This window comes from Leptinotarsa decemlineata, unplaced genomic scaffold (assembly GCF_025532065.1).
Source record: "Leptinotarsa decemlineata unplaced genomic scaffold, Ldec_3_MD MMD2_tig00026340_RagTag_RagTag, whole genome shotgun sequence".
NCBI classification, from domain to species: domain Eukaryota; kingdom Metazoa; phylum Arthropoda; class Insecta; order Coleoptera; family Chrysomelidae; genus Leptinotarsa; species Leptinotarsa decemlineata.
Genome location: NW_027412694.1, coordinates 16808573 through 16823193, shown reverse-complemented (window position 1 = coordinate 16823193; position 14621 = coordinate 16808573). Strand labels below are relative to the sequence as shown.

General features: G+C 32.1%; 1 protein-coding gene across 1 annotated transcript in view; it reads right to left on the bottom strand.

Moving 5' to 3' along the window:
* Positions 1-14621, bottom strand: part of LOC111512328 (juvenile hormone esterase) — a 49580-nt gene that overhangs the window by 2868 nt on the left and 32091 nt on the right. Inside the window, exons 9-10 of the mRNA XM_074183681.1 lie at positions 4473-4590; positions 164-296 (exon numbers count right to left, since the gene is read on the bottom strand). Of these exons, the coding sequence (XP_074039782.1) occupies positions 164-296; positions 4473-4590 (251 nt within the window). The remainder of the gene's footprint in view (positions 1-163; positions 297-4472; positions 4591-14621) is intronic.

Below are 14621 nucleotides of genomic sequence, written 5' to 3'. Positions count from 1 at the left end.
TTTAAAACAACTGCAAACTTATCATCCTGTGACTTCAGTATATTTTTTTGAAGCTCCCTAGTAGGGACCTTGTTCTCCGGTTCACCGCTCGCGGGACTATCGTCCATCGGAAGGTTAATATTAACATCAATGAATTTATCGTCTGGTGAAAGGAAATGCTTACTGATATTTCATGAAATTTGTCCATAACTTCAAAGTTTGTTGACGTATTACGTTGTCGAAATCCCTGCTATCTGGATTGAAAGATTTCTCCCAAATAAATCTCATTTCTTGAGCATGAGGTACATGTTCAGTATCTAAAAAACAACATACTCTATTTCATTATGTACGGACTTTTTTAATTTGTCCATGCTGTAAATATAAAACGATTAGAAGAGTTTTGGTGCAAGTGTTACCAGAGATATTTACTTTTATTTGAAGGTGGTTGACAATGTTTCATGATGGAATTGATTAGTTCCATTGTCTAATATGATATAGAATGATCCGAAATTCATGAAAGAGTCAATTAATATCGAAGTTGAAAATGGCTAAAGATAACAATTATATTGAGCACAAAACTCTGCTCTATACAAAACTGCTACTTCCAACTGAAGGACGAATTATTCACGCAAGATGAAGAACTGCCAATGTGATCGCCATTCTCACCAACATATATATGGAGTAGTTTGAAACTCCGGCCATTGAAGAAGCCCACAAGAAGCCCTAAGTCTTGTTGGGATACGTTGACGACACCTCTATAATGTGAAAGCATGGGAATACAAAACTAGACACCTTTCTGAAGCACCTAAACAGCGTAAAACCCTTCATCACTTTCACAATTGAGAAGGAAGTCCAAAATGAATTGTCATTCTCAGACGTATTGGTGAAGAGGACCAACAATGAGTGAGAAACATCTGAATACCGAAAACTGACTCATACGGGATAGTAACTGAACCACGAATCTAACCTCGAGGTTTCGAGAAAAAAATAAATATTATCAAAAATGACTTTCAACGAAATGGTTAATCCAAAGTAATGGTGGAAAAGACAGCCACATCCTCATAAGAAGGAGAAGCCGTCACAACCAGTACTTGCACTTTCCTCCATCATACGATTGTCGAAGAGGATAAGAAAAATTGGGTCTGAGTATAACATCAGTACCTTGTTTCAGAACCGGAAACACTATCCGTAGCAGCCTTACGAAAACCAGGCCACCAAACGAAGACTACGATTCCAAGAATTGCATTTACCGTATACAATGCGAGTGTGAAAAATCCCAGATCAGTGTGATATAAGAGGCCATTGAAAGCCCGCATTGCTGAGCAAACACAGCGAGGAGAAACGAACAAATCGGAAATAGCAAAGCATGTTTGGACTCTCCATCATAACATTAAGTGGTCCCAAGCTCAGATCATTCATGCGAAGTAACAATGGTTTAGGAAAAGATTCGAAGAAGCCGCATATATGTTGTCTAACAACGCATTTAGCTTGCGTACAGATACGCAACATATGAAAACTCATATTTAATCCACTTAATTATGGACAACGGCGAACTCCTGCCAAACGGTCAGCTCCCGGTATACCGGTGAAGTGTATAGAGAAAAAAGGGGATAGGTGAAAGCTCTCGAATGACCTATAAATAGCCGTCTCTCGAAGAAATAAGTCCAGTCAACACCTGAAGACGATTGTTAGTACTTACAATGGAAACTTCGTGAAGTAACTTGGCTTGAAATCTTTAAATTTTCATTTCTTATTATTTTATCGTAATTTCAGTTCAGGGTTTTTATGCTTGATTAATTGTTATGTTGTACTAGGGATTTCGAATCATTCCATATTATATTATACAATGAAAGTCAGAACTGATGGAAGTCAGAGACATCTAATGTTAAAATATTCATACCAATGAGAAAACACCAATGATACCAATTTGGAATTTTCTGACAGAAAATATATCGGAAGACTGAACGATCTGTATAGGGTGTAACTGAATAAGTGTAAAACATTCAAGGAGGTGACTTCTCATCGAAAAAAAAATAGGATCTTCCATATAAAGAAACTTCAAGTGGAGCATCCCTTCTTAAGATACAGCCCCTTAAAGGGGGTACATAAAATTTGTATAACAATTTTTTTCACAAGCACTAAAATGGTTACAATATTGAAATTACCCTGACGTTTTGTACTACCAAAAAGACACTTAGCCAGTAATTTATTTGGTTCACCCCATGGTTGTAAGGGATGGAAAACGCAACCCCTAAAATTTATTTCCAATGTAACTTTTTGTCTTATCACATTTTTACCATTTGAAAATTTATTTCTGAAAGCCTGTCACATTCTGAATAAAAAATTTCTCTTGGGTTTTTTGCCCAAAATAAATGAGTTCGTAGCAAACAATTATTTTACGAACAACTACAGAGATACATCGTCATGAATGCGAACTGGATTTATTGTTATTTTGTAGTTAGTACCTGCATTAAACGATTGAAGGGTAATAAACAAAACTAATTTATTAATAACAAAACACACAACATGTGGAAATAATAGTAAATGTTCAATATGACTACCTTCAGACATTAGGCATGTGTCTAGACGTCGGCACATTATCCACATATTCGCTCAAATAACCCTGGAGTCTCTCTGATTACCCTGCACTCATCGATGATGCGGTTTTTCAAGTCCTCTACATCGTGGACAGAAGTACGATGAATCAAATGCTGTAAATGGCCCCAAATAGAGGAATCGAGTGGATTAAGATCCGGGGATCGAGCGGACCAGTTCTGTGGTCCTTTTCGACCTATCCACTGATTTGCATGTGTTTCAGTTGAAAGCTGACGTGCTACTTGACTAAACTGGGCGGGAGCCTCATCATTCATAAAAAACACATCCCTTCTGACGCCCAAAGGAACTCACTCCAGCAGTACTAGATGCATTTCTCTTAAAAATTGAACGTATGCCTCACCATTTAATCGAGGAGGTAGAAAATGAGGCCCAATTGAATTATCCCCAATAACTCCGAGCCACACGTTAAGAGAAAAATGTTCTTGATGGTTAGTTTCGACAATAGCGTGAGGGTTTTCATCAGCCCATATGTGGTAATTATGATAATTAATAATCTTGTCCCGAGAAAAACTACATTCGTCTGTGAATTGTATCGTCTTCATAAAGTCACAATTTCTTCTAATCATTTCCAGCATCCAATTGCAAAATTCGAAACGGTTCGGAAAGTCTCGCGGTAACAGTGCCTGTACTCGTTGCAGATGGTAAGGATATAAGAGTTGTTACTTTAAAATTCGAAATTCCGTCATATGATCAACATTTAGCTGGAGAGCAATCTTTCTAGTACTTGTACAAGGTTGTTCTTCAATCAAATTAAGTACTGCTTCCTCGTGCTGTGGTGTTCGTAATTCTCGATGGCGACCACAATCCTGCGTTCTTTTATCGAATGAACCATATTCTCGTAATCGTTAATGAAGTCGAGCAAATATTATATGTGAAGGATATGCCGTTGAGGATGCATTTCAGCATGTCTTCTAGAAGCTTCTAACCCATTCCCCTGCGACAGATCTTATTTCCTCATTTGTGTATGCCATTTCAATAACAAGTGAATTATTGAAGTAACAAATTAAGAACAGAACAACAACAAACAATTAGTATTAGTTCAATTTCAAAAATTCACAAACTGACAGCGTCATACTAATATTATTACTATCGCTAATAGCGACCTACTAGATAGATTATTTTCGTATTTTCGCATTTATGACGATGTATCTCTGTAGAACTGCAAACTGGTTTATTTTGGGAAAAAAAACCCAAGAAATATTTTTTGTTTAGAATGAAACAGGCTATCGAAAATAAATTTTTAAATGGTAATCAAATGATAAGACAAAAAGTTACATTGGAAATAATTTTAGGGGTTGAGTTTTCCACCCCTTACAACCATGGAGTAAACCAAATGAATTACTGGTTGAGTGTCTTTTTGGTAGTACAAAACGTCAGGTTGATTTCAATATTTTAACTTCTTCAGTGCTTATGAAAAAATTGTTATACAAATTTTATGTAACCCTTTTAAGGGGCTGTATCTTAACTGTATCTTAACAAGGGATGCTCAAATGAAATTTCTTTATATGAAAGATCCTATCTTCTTTTCGATGAGAAATCACCTCCTTGAATGTTTTACATTTATTTAGTTACACCCTGTATAAATGTACTTGTTCTAAAGAATATGTAGCATGACCACAAAATGAATGATTATTGTCTGAAGTCTGGAAAATGTGAAGTGTGAAATAATTCCATTTATAGCCTGAAGATGTCATGTTAGTTGCTAAAACGCCTGCAAAAAACAGTGTTGTAGCCTGTTGGGAGCAATACTGGTTTTGGATTCAATCTACGACAGAAACTCAATTCTATTTTTCAGTCATTCATTGCTATTCTACAATGCGGAAAAGGAGGTTTTATTTTTTTTCATTAATTCAATATTCCAAAAACGAAAAACTCACCAGGAAAATCAGTCTTCATATTACCATACGAAAATTTATACAAATACGTAGGAACAAAACGGGATGTGATGGCAGCATGACGGGTAGAACTTCTCGATATGAAACTATCTGAAGTGAACTGAAAGTAATGGATGTTATTATGATTTGAAAAACAGTAGTTTTTTTCACTCCATCATTCCAGCTAATATAAAGAGTCTAAATATCAAATAATTGAAAAAAAATTCAAGAATCTCTCAAATGTAATTCGAGATAACATTAAGTGGACCAATAAAACTAACGCTAATATATATATATATATATATATATATATATATATATATATATATATATATATATATATATATATATATATATATATATATATATATAATGTAGTGGATATATATATTGATAAGTGGACTCTTTTTAACCATTCTCAAGCTTTCGAGTAACTTAAACTCATCGTCAGGGGTACTAGAAAATACAGATTACAAATTTTTGATAATAGAATATAATATAAATGTAAATGTACAAATTTTCGTCTTATTTTCAACCTCAGATTCGTCACTGTTGCTACCGCTATCATCAAAGTGAATTGTGATTGGTTAAATTTTGTGTTCAATACGGTTGTCTACGTCCCACATTTTTTGCTCTTCTTTTAAAACATGCTGCATGCATTTCTTTCAGTCTTCTTCAGAAACAGTTCGAATAGCTTCTTGTAGGTGATGTTGCACGTCCACTAATTTAAATGTTCTGTTTTCTTGTGCCACATATCCTTTTACTTGCGACCAGAACAATTCTATTGGGTTTAATTCGCAGTGATATGGTGGTAACCTTAAAACTGTAATTCCACGACTTAACGCCATTTCATCCACTGCGAATTTATTATATTTGTCTCTGTGTAATTTTGTTAGCTGAAGTAGTTCTGCCTTTAAACTATCTTTGTTATATTGGATGTTCTTATTAATTAACCATTCTTGAATTGCTGCTTTTTTCCATGATTGTTTCGGTTATGGTTCTAAATGTCGACTATGGTATGGGGCATTGTCCATGACGATGACAGACCCAGGTTCCACAAGTTGAATGATGCCTTCAAACCATTTTTCAAACACCTCCGCATTCATCTCTTCGTGATAGTCGCCTGTTTCCTTAGATTTAAATATTAATTCACCATTTGGTAAAAATCCACTGTCGCTTCCTATATGCGTAACTATCAGACGACTACCTTTTCCAGATGGCTGTTTTAACCCAACTGACAAACCTTCATTAAAGGCTTGTCGTGCACTTGTTATAATTACCATCCTGCCATACTTTTTTGACCGTATGTCCTTGAAGTACATGAAGTACAATTTTTTTTGAGCTTCCGAAATTCGTCAATTTTTCTTAGATAGTTTCTTCTCCATGCTATTATTTCTTGACGTTCAATGAGAATGCTTTTCCTGTCAACTTTTCAGTACGTAAATTTCATTAAGTGTACAAGTTTCCTAAAAGTTTCTTTACCCATTTTTGGGACCAATTCATGATCGCTAAGTGCCTCCAGAACTGTTTGTAGTGTGGCCAGCTCATTTCTAAAAAGAAACTGTGAATAGTTCTACGTATACTGGTTTTGGCTTCTTCATCAACTGTGATTGTTTTTCGTCCGCTACTAGTTTTTGGCATTTGTACGTCCCCATGAATTTCTGCTTCTCTTAGTATTTTGTAAATCGATGATTTTGGTACACCGGTATAATCAGAGCACATATCAACTAATTTATCTTTTGTAATTGTGGAACTTAATAATGTAGAAATGCCCGGTTGGTTATTCGGAGGTACACACGTACAATTACAGCACATATGCACAAAGTCATCTTTTGGTGGCTGATGGTCTCTTTCAAGACAGTTAAATACTCGCAGTACAATTTGTTTTTCTCTTAATGACCGAGACTCCGACCGTTTTACCTTTTTCGACGTGGAAGCCCCGACCATGTCTCCCATTTTTTGAGTAGTTTGAGAACGGTGTAGAAATATAATTATGTAACGCTCAAACACTTATTAGCACTACCATTTTCACCAATTGTTATCACAACATGTCGATTGCTGACTAACTTAACTGTAAAACGTACAATTCACGCTGTATAATTCGCAAACCAATGATACGCTCATGGCTGCAAGTACATTAGTGAGGACTGCAACGATGAGATGGAAGTTACGGTAAAGTGACAAAAACAGAAATATCGTTGCGTACAGCGTTGCCACTAGTTGTAATAAATATCTAACACTATACAGAAAATAATGAATTTTAACTGATCACTAATCAGGAAATGTATAAGTATCTCTCATTACAAGCTCATTACTGATTTTTGTCACTAGTATTGTGTATTATCTATAATTTGCCACAACCTACAACTCTACTGCTTATTATATTTTGATTCTGCTATAAACTGGTAACGTTAAATTTAGATATGACTACTCGCTTTACTCTCAATCATTATTGGTTTGACTATATGTATGGGAAATAAAGACCCATTGTTACTATTATTATTCAACATTAAACATTTTTTCTCTATGAGGAATCCTTGATGAGATATGTGATGAAACTGACCGAACCTTCAAAGAATGTAGAATTTCACGACCGGAGATGATTGTATCAAATATATTTCCGGGTTTTTTGGCCATGGTCTGGAAGTTTCGTTCCGTTAACTACTGCGGTGGATATTATCAAACAGTATGAGGTGAACATCGACGTGCTTGAAATGATTATATCATTCGAAAAAACAAAAATAACCAATAAAACTCGAAATTACTATCCAAGAATATATAGAACAAGAAATTCAGGAAATTCAGATTTCAATAGAAAAGAAGACGCAGTGAACATTGATCAAATCTGGCTAAGTGTCCTCAATTGTACACGAAAAAGGCCAGGTAATGCAATTAAGAGAAACGAAGTCAAGCCCACCTTTGATAATATGGAACCGAAGACAAAATTACCGCATTGCAGTCTCTGTTTTGAAAACAAGTCGATCACATGCTTCCGCAGTGACAGATGAAGCGTCAGGCATACAAACCTGCATACCACAGGAAACAACCCAGAACATAGCTTCAATACGGTGATCGATGGTAGTACTTTTCGAATAATTTTTTGGCATATTGAGAAATTAAAGCAAGATATGCAATCTTGCGTGCATATTTTTGTGCTGATGAATCAAACAGAATAGGAATGAACCAAACCCTAATTAATTTTCCGATCGAGTCGGTCGTTACTTGATAAAGATCAATAGTTCTTTCACAAAATCAAAATCAATTGTAAGGCTCCAACATATTTTTGACGAACAATTGATAAAGTGGCTCAATTTTTCAATGATTAAGATATTAAATATGGATATAGAGCTGATAATACGTTGTGAAAGTTAGTGGAAAATAAAAAAGGCAAGATATTTCAATTCAGAAAATCAGGAGTATAAAAATTGAAATTCGGAATATCTCCTAAGGTATGTATTGGTCAAACCGCCAGAACATTCAGGAATCGCATCCAGGAAGTTCAACATATTCGAATCATCTCTCAGAAGAAAATCATAACTTCAAACAACTGTATTTGAATAGATCATCATTACTGAACTTGTTTTATCGGAAACCGATGCTATCCTAGTCTTTGTAGACATAGTCTTACTGATGTAGAAATTCCAAAATTACTTATACAAATAATCATTTTATATCTTTCTTTGATTAGCATGGTTTGGAATGAGAATATAACTTTGTGTCAATTCCTCATTCTTTCTGAGTGAAATTATTCGAAAAATCAAATCAATAGTGACAATATATTATACATTTTCGTTATCTATATTAACTAATCAAAGAGTTACTTTTGGGACGGAAGGTAATAGTGACGTATCTATTTTGTATATTTGTTGGCCATGATCAACGAGGTTCACGAGAGTGGTCCCAGAAGTACCCGGCAAAACAAAGATTTATTTATTTCTCAACATGATCTTCTTTCAGCTCTTGCTCCTCAAAATACAATTAACTGCCGACATCACTTCTTCATCATTGAAAAATTTTTATCCACTGAGTCATTTTTCAAATTAGAAAAGATCAAATGATCCAGTGGGGTTGAATCTGTCGAATAGGGTGCATGAGGTAGCAATTCAAACTTCAATTCGTTAATTTTGGTATGCGATAATGGATTTATGAGCTGATGCATTGTCTTGATGAAACACTTTTTTCTCAGCCATTTGCGGCCTTTCTCTTGATTTCTTCACTCAAACGATGCTGTAAGTTCGCATAATACTCGCCGTTGATATTTCTACCTAATCTAAAGATTGTCAAAAAAAATTATTCCACGCGCATCCTAAAAAACCGATGTCATGACAATGCCTGTAGATGAAACAGTCTTCGCCTTCTTTGATGCCGGTTCTTCTTTTTGAGTCCACTATTTTGATTGCTTTTTTGTCTTGGGTATGAAGTGATGGACCCATGTTTCATTTCCGAAATTCTGTTCGTTGTTGTGAAATTCGCTTGACACCCAATTGAAACAATTTCACGACACTATTTTTGCTCGAGGGTGAGCAATCGGGTCATTCATCTTGCACACAGCTTTCTTGTGTTTCAGATTACATACGAATTAACGCACTTTTTGATATTAGTCTAATCAACAAGTTCAATAACATGAAAAATAGAGATAAAAGTCCTAAAAATATGAGCGACAGCTCATTTGAAGTACTTTGGTGCAGGTAAGAAATTGCAATTGTTATTATTAAAATAAGATAAAAAAAATGGTATTTGGTTTTTCATTAATAACTCAAAAAATATTGATATTCAAACAATTTTGAAGAGAGCTCGTTGAAGAGGAGGAAATTCCCAATGAGAAAGTCCCGACTCCCGAAACTCTATCTCCATTATTTATAATTTTGATTTGACGTTGAAAATAGGGTTCCACGCGGCTGTTACGGCATGCGCGCGCTGCCGCTGAAGAGAGTTTATCGAAAGAAATAATTTTTTTAGAACATATAATGTCATTTTGAAAATTAAACAAAATCTATTGTCTTCTTAACACTTGAATGAATCGAGTCCCGTAGAAAAAAAGTTTAATCACCATTTTCCAAAAAGTTATTCAATTGTTGAGTAACAAATTTTCTCCCAATCTCCGTTGGCATAAATGATGGGATAAAAGGTATAAATAATTGTCCTATGAATTTTAAACTTCGTGGAGCCCTTTTGATATATATATATATATATATATATATATATATATATATATATATATATATATATATATATATATATATATATATATATATATATATATATATATACTTTATACGATCCTGCGATGAAAGTTCATAAAAAATAATTAATTTGTTACTTATGATTTTTTAGAACTTTTATAACTGAAAAATGTTGATAATTTTTTTTTCAAATGATATTTAGCTATGTCTGTTTTCACAATGAACAATGGCACATAATTTGTTTATTACATTGTTTTAAACAAATATGGAAGTTCAATATTTTCAACAATTTTTTTTTGATATTTTGTTGTCTAGAGATGATTATGATTAAAAAAATTTTTTTCCTCAATTTAATTTTTAATTGTTTAAAATCGATTGTTTTGATTGTTTAAATAATTAGTAAATGAATAATTTTGCTTTGAAAAATGAAAATTCACATTTTTAAATAGTTTGGCAGAAAAAAAAAATTATTATTTAACAATTTTCGATTTATCAGTTATTTTATTAGTTATTTTATAGTTTATCAGTTTAACAATTTGTTATGAACAAATATTGACCATTGTTATATTTTCTTTTCTGAAGCAGAAAAAAATTAAAAGAACAGCTATATATGAAAAAGTGCCATACATTTCTTTTTTCATTTATTATAATACTTTCTAATATCAATCAATCAATAATTCTCATGGCACTTTTTCATATGGTCTGACAATGGTCTAAAGAATATAGTCAATGATATTACTCATCCATCTAATAACGATAACGGTGGTTCAATTATAGATCTAGTTTTAACAAATTCGGAAAACTTCTGTATACAAATTAAAAAGATTCCCAAAATAAGTACACATTTTGATATTTTGATCTATACCAATGATAGTTTACATGATAGAGAACCTGTAGTAATAAGACGCCGTAGTAGAAATATTGACTATCTTAAAATAAATGAAAAACTAGCTGAAATACAATGGAATTATAGACTAGATATAAATCAAAGATACAATGACTTTTATTTAAAGCTTATAAAAATATTAGATGAAGTAGCACCAATAAAAGATATTAAGATTTTTCCCAAGTATAAAAATTGGTGGAATGACACTGTTCAAAAAGCTACCCGAGCTAGGGATATTAGTTATCAGGCATATATTTTAAACAAATCTCCTTCAAATCTAGAGAAATACAAACAGACCAGAAATTTAGCAGTTGAAGTAATTCGACGAGAAAAAAGTAAATACTATGAACAACAAATTGAAAATAACAAACAAAACTCTGTTGAATTGTGGAAGATATTGAAGGAAATGACACCTAAAAATAATAAAGAACTTAGATTCACGGAGATTGAGGTGAGTGAAAATCAAGTTGTGGAAGATATATGTGAAATGCCCGAGGTTTTAAACAAATATTACGTTGACAGTATCAAAGAAATAGTCAACAATATAGATTATATTGGTCCAGATTTTCCTATTGTAAATAGAACTAACAATATCTACTTAAAAAGTTTTAAATTAATTAACAGAGATACTTTAAAGGAAATTATTTCTGAAATGGCAAATAAAGGAAGTCCTGATGATATAAATGCAGAATTTTTAAAAAATTGTTTTGATAATGTTGCAATGCCCTTAATTAATGTCAAAAATACTTCTATAGAAACCAGTACCATTCCATCGATCTTAAAAATTTCAACTATAAAACCAATTGTTAAAGTTGCTAATTCGAATAAGGCATCTGATCTTAGACCAATCAATATGCTCTGTACTATTGAGAAAGTATTGGAAAAAGTAGTCTATAGGCAACTTGTTGAATATTTAGAAGAAAATAGTTTGTTAAATAGTGTACAGTCAGGATTTAGAGGCAAACACAGTTGCGAAATAGCACTGCAGTATGTTTTAGATGAGTGGAAATTAAACCAAAATAATAAATTAATCACAGGTGCTGTTTTTTTAGATCTTCAGAGGGCATTTGAAACTGTTAACCGCTCTTTACTTATTAGAAAACTAGAAAGCTTTGGTATTATTGATGATGCTTTAAAATGGATGATGGAATATTTAGATAATAGAAAACAGAAATTAAAATTAAATAACATTTTATCTTCAGAAATTATAAACGAGTGTGGTGTACCGCAAGGTAGCGTGTTAGGTCCTTATCTATTTTTATTTTATATCGATGATATTTCATTTATAATTGATAGATGCTTTGTTCATCTGTTTGCAGATGATACTTTAATATATTATGCATCAAATGATCTGCTTGATATAATTAATGTAATAAATGAGACACTAAAATCTGTATATAACTGGTGCTGCTTCAACTTCAGAAATTATAAACGAGTGTGGTGTACCGCAAGGTAGCGTGTTAGGTCCTTATCTATTTTTATTTTATATCGATGATATTTCATTTATAATTGATAGATGCTTTGTTCATCTGTTTGCAGATGATACTTTAATATATTATGCATCAAATGATCTGCTTGATATAATTAATGTAATAAATGAGACACTAAAATCTGTATATAACTGGTGCTGCTTCAACTCGTTAAAAGTTGATAAAAATAAAACAAAATTCATGATTATAGGAAATGACAAGCAGTACCATGACTTCAAAAAATATAATTACAATATTAAAATATTAAATGATAAAATTGAGTTAGTAAGAAAAATTAAATATTTGGGTGTAATTGTAGATAATAGAATATTTTTTAAGGAACATGCTTCATATATTATTAAAACAATAGCATTCAAAATTAATTACATAAGTAGGCAATCTGAGCACTTAAACCAATGGTCGCTTTTACTTTTGTATAATAGCTTGATTTTACCTCATTTTACTTATTGTGGAACCATCTTGTACTTACTAAACCAAAATGAAATTGGAAGACTTCAGAAACTTCACAATGGAGGAATGAGAGTAATATTATCTTGTGATAGAAGAACACATATAACATTAATGTTGAATAGGTACATTAAAATGCTTATCAGTAAAAAATTACTTTCGTTATTTAGCATTAATATTTATTTTCAAAATTAAAACTGGTGATGTTCCTGTATATCTACGTGACAAATTAAAGTATAACTTTGAATATCATGAATACAATACAAGAAGTCGCAATAACTTTCATATACGTCAGACTAGTAATGTCAATTCAAATAATACAGTTTTCATTAAAGGAGTTCAAGCATTCAACGAACTACCGGAGGATATTAAGAATGCTACCTCTCTAAATATATTTGAAAGAAGATTAAAAGTGCACCTTTCAGACCTACAAAGTGTTCAGTATAGGAACCTGCTTCTTTTTATTCTATTTATTGTGCTGTTTTTATTTATATGTTTCAATGTACATGATTTTATATTTTGAATTTTAATTGTGACATTTGAATTTTTCACCTAGATTAAGACTAATATTCTAACTGCATTAGCTTGTGCTAAATAAACGATACATATATATATATATATATATATATATATATATATATATATATATATATATATATATACCTATAGCTGTTTTCATAATTTTTATATCGCTTCAGAAAAAAATTTAACGTTGGTCAATATTTGTTTATAGCAAATTAATAAACTAATAAACAATCAAATAACGAATAATTTTTTTCTGCCAATTTATTTGAAAGTGTGAATTATGATTTTCAAAAGAAAAATTATTTCTTAATTAATTATTTGAACAATCGAAATTTTAAAAAATCGATTTCAAACAATAAAAAATCAAAATTAAAGAAAAATTCATTTTCAAATCATAATTATCTGTAGACAACAAAATAGAAACAAAAAATTTTTCAAATATATTGAATTTCTCTATTTGTTTGAAACACTTTGATGAACAAATTACGTGAAAAATTCATATCTCATGTTGATAACTACCATTGTTCAATGTGAAAATAGTCATATTTAAATATCAATTGAAAAAAAAAATTAACAACAATTTTTAGATATTCCATTTTGCGATAGTTATAAAAAATCATAATTAACAAATTAATAATTGTTTATGAAATTTCATCACAGGATCGTATAAAGTATATATATCAAAGGGGCTCCACGAAGTTTAAAATTCATAGGGCAATTATTTATACCTTTTATCCCATTATTTATGCCAACGGGGATTGGGAAAAAAAGTCTTAGTTAACAATTGAATAACTTTTTGAAAAATGGTGATAAAACTTTTTTTTCTACGGGACCCGATTCATTCAAGTGTTAAGAAGATACTGGATTTTGCCAAATTTTTAAAATGACATTTCATGTTATAAAAAAATCATTTCTTTTGATAAACTCTCTGTAGCGGCAGCGCGCGCATGCCGTAAAAGCCACGCGGAACCCTACTTTCAACGTCAAATTAAAATTATAAATAATAGAGATAGAGTTTCGGGAATCGAAACTTTTTTATTGAAAATTTCCTTCTCTTCAACGAGCTTTCTTCAAAATTGCACAAATATTAATATTTTTTGAGTTATTAACGAAAAACTAATTACCATTTTTTCAAATCTTATTTTGTTAATAACAATTGCAATTTTCTACCTGCACCAAAATCATTCAAAAACATTCTTCTAAAGGTGATTTCGAATCGAATTAGCTATCGCTCATATTTTCAGGACCTTTATCTCTATTTATCATGTTTGTGAACTTGATGATTAGACTACATGCCTTCTAAATCTCGTAGCTCGCGCACTTTTAGTCAAAGATCATTCACTACTGCTTTATGAATTTTCTTCACTGTTTCTGGAGTCTTCACCTAATTTGGTTGACCACTGCGATGCTCGTCTTGATAGTTCGTACGGCTCCGTTTAAACTCTGCTACCCAATATTTTACGGTTGTAAACGAAAGAGCAAGACTCACCCACAGTAGAATCTAGTTCAGCTTTCATAATGATTGGGCTGAGGCCTCTCAAATAAAAGTATTGTACCACATAACGATGACAAATTTTTCCCATTTCCACAAAATCACCGATGGCCGATGGCTGTCAAACAA